General features: G+C 44.1%; 1 protein-coding gene across 1 annotated transcript in view; it reads left to right on the forward strand.

Annotated features, from left to right (window-relative positions):
* Positions 1-973: 973 nt before the first annotated feature.
* Positions 974-11,051, forward strand: part of ywhag1 (3-monooxygenase/tryptophan 5-monooxygenase activation protein, gamma polypeptide 1) — a 29,635-nt gene continuing 19,557 nt past the window's right edge. The window contains exon 1 of the mRNA XM_074671833.1: positions 974-1,222. Within this exon, the coding sequence (XP_074527934.1) occupies positions 1,136-1,222 (87 nt within the window). The 5' untranslated portion in view covers positions 974-1,135. The remainder of the gene's footprint in view (positions 1,223-11,051) is intronic.

Raw genomic sequence — 11,051 nt, forward strand, 5'->3', positions numbered from 1 at the left:
TAAACAATTTCCAATTTAACATATTTATTCTTTAATATGTAACTTTGCAATCCTGTGTTCATGTCCAGCGTGGAAAATGGCCTACTATTCAACTCTCTCACAGTCATGAGGATGCCTTAGGTACCTTACAGTTTTGAGTGAATTGGTACCCGGTACTTTTGACAGAATTGGGTCAGCACCTAATTCGGTACCCATCCCACGCAAGATCTGATGATAAATAAGGAGGGTGTCAGGAGAGGTCAAGATGCCTCCAGGCTCACCTTTTTCAAGACATGTAACTTGAGTCATCTCTCCAATGTATAATCTGTTGATGAAATTGATTTTGAAAAGAAAGAAAGGAAAACTTTATTTGGAACATGAACATGAAAGGAAAAAGAAACAAGTAAAGATGGGCAGAAATAGTAAAATCATAAATATAAACATACAAAGAGGTAACAATTCATGAATAAAATGTGATGACAGTTTCTTTTTGGAAATTTCTGAGGACAATAAGCTTTTAGCAATTAGCATTTAGCATTCCACTTCACACTGCAATATCTGATCTTCTATCTTTTCCTAATGGGAGTTAGGAAAACCCTCTCCAGGGGATTGGAGACTCCAATTTTGCAACATAAATAAATGTATATTAAAAAAGACATTGATCCAAAGTCTAATAAGACATTTCACAAAAAAAAAAAAAAAAAAAAAAAAAAAAAAAAATACACACCTGCTTTTTAGTGTTTACAGTGCAGGGCTTTTTACTTTAGTAACGACACAAGCTCTGAATTCTGCGTGTTGTCCCTCTCTGGTCAATTATTTAGAGTTTATAATCAAAGGGGGATAAAATCACCTCATTTTCTGGAGGCATAAAAAAAACCCTGTAGATTGCCCCTGTGCAGAGCAATAGTGTGTGTGCTGTCATTCCCTGGACTGCCTGGCTGTTACATCACTCGCTGAGGACACGCCTTTTTGGGTGGTGACACAATCGCAGGGAAAGTGCTCGGAGGGGGAGGGGTGTCCCGTCGGCAGGCACACAGACAGCAGGCAGCAGCTGCAGAGAGAGCACCCGGTACCCTTTACTCTGCATTTAAAACATTCATATTTCAACCCTTTGAGCTCCGAAGCGCACCGGACAGCAACACACACACTCCTGAAAATGGTAGATCGCGAGCAACTGGTGCAGAAAGCCAGGCTGGCCGAGCAGGCGGAGAGGTACGATGATATGGCAACTTCCATGAAATTGGTGAGTAGGCTTCCTCCGGAGCCACCTTTCTCCCTCCCTGAAAACACGTTTCTCCTGTATTTCCTCATCTCCACAGGCTTCAGTGTGACTAATATGAAACGCTAAGCTAACATAGCATTACGGGCAGTGTTACGCAGACGGGGAGGGTGCTCCTGTGTTAACGTACATTTCCACTTAAACGGATAAGCCAGACAAAAATGGTGTATTAAACTTCTAATTAAAGACTTCATTGATAAGGACGAGCTGAATAAGACCTGTTTTAAGGGCTGTTATTATACAGTTTGAGCAACATCATTGAGAACAGGACTGCGAGGCCCGTAAAGCCTACTTTACGCAACACACGTTGGTTTCCTGGCATTCTGGAGATAATTCAGCCGTTTTCACACGAAGAGGTGCAGTTAAATCATTTATTTAGAGTAAATGATGGGGTTTGGGTGGCGGTGTGCTGCGGTGGATTGTGGTTGTCTGAATTGCGGACTGTTTGATCTTGGGGCGGTGCCTTTCGATAGGCTCAGTTACAAACGACCGGGCTGCCTTATTGTGAAAGAACAGAGGGGGATAAAACCATAAAAAGCGATAAGAGGACATGTTAGCGCCTTTTTTGATCCCATGTGCTGTAAAAATGAGGGAGAATCAGGGTAATGTCATCGAAAGATGCGCATAGTGGCGGAGCAGAGGACGGCTAGGTGGTACCATGGTGAGGAGAGCAGGATCGCAGGCTGAGCTGATGGTTCCGGTTTACATGATGCTCAGCAGCGTTGATCCACCGAGGAAAACCACTTTTCTCCATCCTGATGCTGCAAACCAGGCAGCGTCCTCCTTATTGCTCCACATTTGGCGCATTGACGGAGAGCAATGTTGGTTGAAGGTTGATCGATTTGCGCAGAAGCAGCGCACAAAAACCTACCAAGCGCTCACCTTTCATTCAGACGTGGGTGTTGGTGGACGGACAGCTTTCCAGAAAGCTCTCTGGATGTCATATTGCAGCAAAAATGACTCGATGTTTTTTTTTTTTTTCTCGGAACCGTGCGTGCAATGTGTGTTGTGAAGGAGCGTGTGTGTTAATCGGTGCTGTGTGGAGCAGCCGCATCCCTGCGTCCTCGACCTCCTCCAGCAGGTTCCCACACAGAGGCGTGCCGCAGCATCTGCCAAGATGCAGCACAGGCCCACCCGTAGTGCACCATTTCATAGGCAGCGTTTTATCACAGCTCCACAAAGGCTGCATCTCTCTGTGGGGGCACTGTGTGGACAATAAGATGATAGAGGCATGGATGGAGTGACAGGGGAAATGTTGTGCACTGAGGAGGAAATGGAGGAGAGTCAGGCCTTCGTAAACCTTTGTTTAGTGTCAGGGATGAATAATAATGACCTTTCTGTGCTGATTGAAGGTTTTCTGTAGCAGATCTTGAATTAAATTCCCCTCTCGTCTCCATCTTTCCTCCAAGAAGAGCCTGGATTAATTTATTTTTTTATTTCCAAGTGCTCTCTGGAGTCTGTTTGCTTTCATTGCTGAGGTAGCAGCTACCCTGAGCCATCTGTGCAGGCTAGCCTTCATGTTTAATCAAAGATAAAACAAATATTAGTAGAAGCTATTTTTCCTGCATCATCCTCAAGTCCAAGAGTCAGCGAGTAGCCCGTGAGCGTGTTGTAAGGGCCACGCTTTGCACCGCTCTTCAGGACCAGGCTGTAGTGGTTCTGTCAGAAGGGGGCCCAGCTCCACCCCTTCCCATTTTCTGCCGAGTCAGAGTGAGAGCTGCCCCTCACCCAGCCAGTCTCTCTGCAGCACTGGGCAGCGGGGTGTGTCTGCTGCCTCGCCCATCGTTTCAGGGGAATCCCTCGCCACTGCAGACATGGCAACCGCCCCGGTGGCAACTGAACCAAATAACCAGCATCTTAGGACACGACACCGCACCCGTCCTCAGGAGGCTCTCCTGAACCGGTGCCAGCAGAGAGGATTCGTGATGGACTGCTGCTGACGCTCTCCCTTTTTTACTACTGTTCCTGGAAGATGAAAGTGAAGTACATACAGGAAAGCGTCTCAACATTTGTATGTGTAGTCCAGAGGGATGTCATGTGGGGTTGTCTGCAAATTTTGCAGCCAGAGAGGCAGATTTTTTTTTTTAAACACATGAACCAAAAATGGTTCTGTAAGGAGTTGTTATCGTCCCATGTTTTAGTTCATACATTTTTTAGTAGCTGCCTTAGCTGATGTGTGTTTCTTCAGAGCCTTAAGAACTTCTTTTCAGTAAATATTTCTGCACACCAAACTATCGCTCAAAATCTCATGTTATGTGTGTTTGTACTTTCACCTGCAGACAGTGACATGAAGTGACGGTGAAGCATTAAAATTAGGTTGCTGAACCTGTCACACAAAAACGTCTGTAATCCCAAAAATATGTTTTTCTACATCAGGTCATGCCCTTTCACTTCGTGATGTGATATCACCTCTTGCAGACATTTGTGCCTTCAGCATTTCAAATCTTACTCTGTCACAGAATGTGCTAAAAATGATGCAGTTGCAGATTTGCTTGGTGAGCATTTCATAAAGAAAATGAGCATGCTTTTGTTTCGTGTTTACGCCCGGTGTGCAGCTGTTCTCCAGTCTGATCTCACCATAAAGCTATCACTGTAAAATGGCTGCTCCATTAAAGCATAAATGATGCATCTGTTTTTAGGAGTCACTTTCCAGAGTGACTTTGAGCCCTGAATATTCATATTAATAAGAACTCAGTGCTACAGTATGCATATCTAATAAGCTATTACATCATAGTACCTGCAGGGGCACATACTCATCCTCAAAGGCTGGAATCTTACACATCATAACAATGTAAATCCCACTGTCATGACTTAGCATTTTCTGGTATCATGTTTAAGGCTTTCAGGTTCTCAGCGTTTTCCTGTTAAAGGAAAAAGTTGCACTGATTTCTCAAAATAGCCTTCCTTTGTTCAACATCAGTCCAGTTTTTGGTGTCAGTGCAGCTTCAGGCTCTTTGGACGTCTACTGATTCAGAAAGAGGAAACCAGCAGGTTTTTTTTTCAGAGGAGGAAAATGATTTAGACCGTCCAGACTTCATGTATGAATATGTTTGTGCCAAGTTAAACATAAATGATAACCTCCACCAGACCACAGTTGGAGTATTTGTTTAACTTGGGATGAGTGCTTTCAGTCAACGCAACAGTTCACCGTTGTCACCTTTAATGGTTGTATGTTGATTCAAACATGTCTAACCAGCACAGCGGGATCTGTGGGATGTGCTCTTCCTGGCAAATGCCACAGAGCGCTTCTATTTGCATGTAAACAGGCAGGGACTCATGGCATTTTGTAGTGCTGGACGTTTTGATCCAGAAAATGGAGATGAAGCTGTGTGTCGGTTGTGGTTGGTTGAGTTGACATAGCCCATTATGATACACACACACACACACACACACCAGAGGTATCGTAGCCTGCAGGGAGGCCTGGAGGCTCGCGTTGCTATATCTGCTAATGCTAGCCACACCCAGCTAAATAATGTGACATTGTTTGTTCACAGGCTCTGCTGACTCTGCCGTTACACCACTTGGCTGGTCAGAAAATTAGACATCTTATTGAAAAGGAAATTATAAAGAGAGGTGTAAATTTCAAAGTAGACCAAGTAGCAAGAGCAGCTTAAAGAGGGGGTATGTGCTCTCCCATATTTTAAACAAGGATATAAAGTATTAATACAGGATGTTCATATGAAAGATGCAGATTTTAAAACCTCTACATATTCATATGTAATCAGGAATCACAAATACTTTGTTAACCCCAGGGGGAAATTTGGTAGCAAAAACAGAAAACACTCAGTTTGAAAAATAAGACGAGATCTTCACGAGACTTTGTGACATGATGAGGTCATCACTGGTTCTTAACATGTTAAAAGTGTGGGAATCAAACACCAAGGTCTTCCCATAGTTAGGTCTCTGGAGGGCTGGCCAATCAGGGTGAAGGGGTTTGTGGAGCAGGTGCCCTTAAAACGACAGCACCTAAAACAACACGTTTCAGACAGAGGCTGAAATAAGAGCTTTTGGAAACACCACTGAGAGAAAAAAAAATGTAAATATTTTAAAGCCACTGTGGGGGTGTCAGTACTGCAAGTGTCCACCTGGGGCTGGCTCCTGTAGACTCCAAAATGCTTTTTTTAATTTATTTTTTATTTGTTATTTTGTAACAGCACATTTTATATGGATAAGCCTGCCACCAAAACAAAAACCCTTTTTATCTTAGTGCCTTGATTTAGTGTATGTAAAACCTCAGGGGTGGTTTCTATAAAATGATTTAGTTTTGGAGTTATGCATAAATGTTGATATGTTACATCTCAGAGTCCCACCCTGAGAAACATCAGAGGAAAACGCCACGTGAGTACTGTTAACCTCAGTTCCCTGATAACCGCTCCCTGTTTAATCAAATGAACCGCTGGTATACAGAAAATGAAGCACTGGATCCATCCCGCTCAAGATAGCGATCACTTTCAGCCTGAGCATGCCCACGTCATCCTCAGTGTTTCCTGTTTGCAGCCACAGAAGACTCAAACAACCGTCCTCACAAACCTGGATGTGCTGTTCTGCTTTACTGAATGCGTGTTTAACCCGATTTGACTCGATTCAACTCTGACTGCTTTCCCCAGTTAATCCCTGAGCATCACTGTCCACTTACCCTGCAGCTCAACACAAACCACTGCATAGTTTCACAGGATTAGATCATGTAAAGGATGTGCACATTGAGAGAGTTTATTTCCCCCACTCTCTCTTACTAAGTCATAAACTCAGACATGAAACAGAAATTCAGAGAAGCAGCATCCTCCTTTTAATCAGAAGTGGGAGTTTTCCAAATCGTGCTCAATCCTGTCGGGGATAAGGGTCAAGAAAAACCCTTTCGAATGATGCTTTCTGCCCCATTCAGATTAACAGATGTGGGTCTGACCCATTTCTCTGTCGGTCTTAAAGAGCTATTACAAATCCCAGCGTCTGACATCCAGAGTCTCATAGCAACAGTAGTCAGAAAACTACTAATCCATGTTTTATCCAATGCTGCCACATTTTTTTTTTACCTGTCCATACGACGAATGTCCCCTGTGATCAAAAGAGTGAGACTGCATGCAGGTGGACTAAGCTGCCTCCGTACTGCAGTGGGGGTTATCCTCTAGCAGGAGTGAAGAGCTGAAACACTTCCATCATGTTTAATGGAAGACGTGCATTAGTCTTCCAGTTAAGGTCATTCAGTGCATTAACAGATTCATTGTGCGGCTTTTATTCCATGCATTTAAGGTAGTCAAACGTCCATTTTCTGTGCTGTGTGCAGACACTCAAACATTTAAATCCCACCAGTGTCACAACATATGCATCTGCAGTAGTATCTGCAGTCTGTTTTAAAATTGGTAAGCTAAACTGGAAAATGTATGTATTATATTTTCATGTGAGCAAGCAGTGCTTTGGTCCAGCTCATAGGTCCAGCTCATAGGTCCAGCTCATTGGTCCAGCTCATTGGTCCAGCTCATTGGTCCAGCTCATAGTATCGGATCGGAATGCATCTAAAATTTCCGATATAAGCACTCCCATATAAGCTGTTTCTGTTACCCATTGGTTAATAATAAATGGGTCAGTTTTTCTTCATACTTACTCTTGCTGACTACTGTTCTTTGTTTAAATAATATCACATAATCACGCCTTTTCTAACATGACATACTACAGAATAAGTAGTAAAAGCATGCATGTTTAATGCTGATATCGTATCGGATTAATATCGGTATCGGCCAATACTCAATGCTGCAGTATCGGTATCGTATCAGAAGTGAAAATTTAATATCAGGACATCCCTGCTTTTACTTGCTACAAATTGCCCTGGTTTACAACTTTGTCTCATTTTTCCAAATCAAAGCATCCTGTGAATACTTCTTGAGAAAGAAAGTGATCGTCACGACCCAAAGTAGCTAGTTGGTGGTGGTTAGACTTAAACACAGCATATGTCCTCAATTTTAAGCCTTAAATGCTAAAATGTTAGCATCTTGTGAAATGGCTAGTAACCCATCACAGCACGTTTCCGTAAATTTCAATCCTGGTCTCTGCTTTTGTGCTAAATCTATGCCATAGCCTACTCTGTTGGTCAGTGACGCCTGCGCCAAGCGGCAACCTACGGTCTAAGTATGAGACAATGCTGAAGTGCTAAAATCTGCTGTTTCTTGAGAGTCTGCTTAAGGCTGCCTCTGGAAGTAGCGGAAGTCACATACACACCAAGCCAAAGAAAGCCATTTTCAAAGCAGAAATTAACCTATTCACAGTCTGGTTCAAAAAACGTCTCCTGTCTGAATCGCTACTTTTACTATCAGCACACACTTAATGGGGGATTAATTTTTTTCTAACTCAGCCATTCAGAGGATATTAAGAGCTCCCCCAATAAGAGGCACAGCTCAGGGTCACATGACCGACAGGTGCCCTACAGCTGTACACAAAGCCCTTGCCACTACCAATATGGCCGCTATAGCCGATGTGCTTCATTTACCGTTTCAGGAACAGACGGGTGACGTTGAGGAGACTACGTCCATGTTTTATACAGTCTATGGCCTGCGCACATAGCCTGATGTGCACCTCCTCACAAACACAACTACACAACGAAATACCGCTTACCACACTCCCTGTGATTGGTCCACTTGGTGAGACTGAAAACATGTAATCTGACGACCAGAGAGATCACATTTACCCATAAGTGTGTGAACACTTAGTGAGTATAGACACATCGATGCACTATGGCATGCTCATAATCACACCAGCCACTACAGTATGAAGGTTTAATCCAGTATAGTTTTGTGTTATGGCTTTGTACCACATTGTTTTGAAGCAGTTGGATGAGGCTGTCAACAACCTTCAGACTAATAATTGCTTCCTGTTATCATCTTATTAATGCCTGTAAAGAATAACAGCTCCTAGATTTCAGAGGACGTGCTGCAAACACTTATATGGTTTAAATGTCACAGATTGGCAGAGAAGCACTAAAGGTGAGTTGTAAATGCTATTTTTAATGCTTATTCATTTGAAATAGTTCATACTTTAATCTTAATGCCTGTTCAGTAGCTCAGCCATATCTCCAACAGCCTGAGCTCTAGCTCTGTTAAACACTTACTGTTGATGTGCTTTAATCCTGTCCCACTCCGAGGTGAACATACACAGATGGTGAGCTCTACATGGAGATGAGCTTGAGTCTGGTTAAACTGACAAATACAAGCTCGACTGGATCAAAGAGTAACCAAAGTCAAGGCTGGTGATGCTAGCTCTGCTAATGGTAGCCACACTCAGCTGGCGGATATTGTTTACCCCACAGAGTTAAGGTATGTCAAAGAAATGGAGCTCATTTTAGACTTTTTGAGTGTTTTCTGACTTTTAGAACAGTTATCACAAACATTTTCCTCATTTAGTTCAGTGAATGATCCACATACAGTAAAGTAATGGGTTTAACTTTACATGGATATAGATTTTTACATCTGTAACTGGAAGTAGTAAGATAGCCCTGGCTAGAAGAGAAAATGAGTGTATTAACAGACTTTAAAGAGAGGATTTTGTTCCTTTTTAAAGCTTCATGCTGTCCCTCTGGTACCCCTTTAGAAGCTTTGTGTGTCCCTGTTTTTGTCATACTGGTGTTTTATAAGCCCTTATTTCAGCTTCTGTTTGAACACTTGGTTGTAGATGCTGTCTGTTTAAAGGTAGGGTGTGCAGGAATTTTTGTTACTTGTTATTAAACACAATGTTCAAACTGGGCCCCTCCTCCTTGGATCAGTGCCAGCAGCAGCACACACCCACAGCCTCCAACCGAAGCTACATGAACACATTCCCTAGCCTAGCCTGTAGCATTGCATTTCTACATGGGAGAAACTTGAGAGCCATGCACCTGACTTGGCATGTTAGCACAAGCTAATCACTGGGTATTTTTCTTCCTCAGTGCTACATCCACTATCATAGCCGCTCAAGCTAGCTCCTTCCACTTGCTATTTTCAATTCTTAAAGTCACATGCATCATGTGGTTACCTCAGGCTGTGATTGGCTGAGGTAACCATGCTTACTCTCTTCCCAGAAACGCCCCGAAACAAACGAAACATCAATTTACAGGCAGAGGAGGGAGTTGAGGCAGACACAGACACTGACACACATTCATAGAGGCCAATAGGAGAAGATTAAGCGGGATTATTCTTTTAAAGTTGACATTTTATTTTTTAGGAAAAGCCCGCAGGCTCCCCCTTTAAGGCTCCCTGCTCCACAGACCCCCTTTCCTCTGATTGGCCAGCCCATTTGAGGCATATCAGAGGCAGAGCTATGGGCAGACTTTGTTGTTTAAGACCTGCACTTCTCATACCTCATTTCATCTTCCACAGCTTGTCTGGGTCCTGGTCATGTGGGCGGCAGTACAATATGTGATGATGTCATTTCAGGAAATCACGTGAAGATCTTGGGCTCTAATTTCGTAGCGCAGCGCAGGGGGCGCAAGCCTGGCGCAGCCTGCGCAGTGCTAATTTCGTGCGGCGCACCGCCGTGCGCTGCCAATTTGACAATTTGGTAGACCGTCTGTGCAGAGATGGGTGTGACTGCGCGCCAGGGGGAGTTGATGGCGCACCAGGGGGAGGTGTCAGCAGATTCATGTTGGCGCAGTGACAATTTTGTGCCAAAAAAGTGCGCTGAAAGCTCGCCAGCTCCAACCTGGTCTATCCTCGGCGCAAGGTGGAGCGCACCCCACGCAGCTGTAATTTGGTGACAGGCGCACATGAAAGAAAAGAGGGAGAGAAAAGACGAAGAAAAAAGAGACAAAATAAATGTGTGTCACTCAGGATTTACCCGTGATTTCCCATATTTCTCTGTTTAAGTCTTTATTTTTAACGTGATCTAAAAAGATGGAGTACATTATTGTAAGGAGGATGAGGTGGAGACACTGGGAGAGTATACAGTGTATCACCAAAGGTTCTGCTTGGCGATGACAAACCAGGAGTGCAGGTGGATCAAAAGTATTCTGAATGGATAAGCCAGCTGTGTAACTGCCTCTTCATTTTGTACTCCTATTAATGACAAAGGAACAGATTAAATCTGTCCCGGGAGCTGGCCCACAAGGTGACGCCCGTCGTGTCCTCCGATGCGCCCCGCTGTCCATTGACCTGCTGCAGGCACAGCGGCTCTGACCGTCTCCGCTACCAGCACTCTCTCCGCAGTGCTGTGGATCACTCAGACCAATCAGACGCTGCGCCTCGGCTGCAGGGCATTTAAAGGCGAGGAGAGGCGCTCATTTGATTGGTAAAAACAGCGCTTGGCTGTGTTAAACCCACTCAAGGCTTTTCTCCTCCCTCTCTGCCATTTGCGCAGAGGGAGGGGTGGACGCGCAGCTCTGCGCTCATGTGCGCCTTGACTGCGCCTCTCTTGGCACTGCAGGAAACTTGCAAAGTGCGCCGGTCACGCCCTGTGCGCATGGCACAGGGCAGGTGCGCCTGCGCCTGCGCCTGCGCCTGCGCCTGGTCTACGAAATTAGAGCCCCTTGTGTTTTTTTAGAACGGTCCATTTTGATAAGCTAACAGACAGATTAGAGATTTATACAACATGTGAAAATGTAGAGGCTTAAAAATCTGCACATTAAGTCTGAACATTGAGCATTTTTACTCTGCTTCCATGTTTAATAATTTGAGGGCACAATATACCCCCTCTTTAAGCACAAACTGCCTCCTCTCTCTGATTGAACAATCACTGCTTGATGTTAAAAAGCAACCAACACATCACTTTCTGGCCTGTCCTATAATGGAAACATCCACTTTGTGCAAAGGCCTCTCTCTGCTGGCCCTAATCACTA

The sequence above is a fragment of the Halichoeres trimaculatus genome, unplaced genomic scaffold (assembly GCF_033239565.1).
Source record: "Halichoeres trimaculatus isolate MK-OKI-2021-1 unplaced genomic scaffold, fHalTri1.1 fHalTri1_scaffold_6, whole genome shotgun sequence".
NCBI classification, from domain to species: Eukaryota; Metazoa; Chordata; class Actinopteri; order Labriformes; family Labridae; genus Halichoeres; species Halichoeres trimaculatus.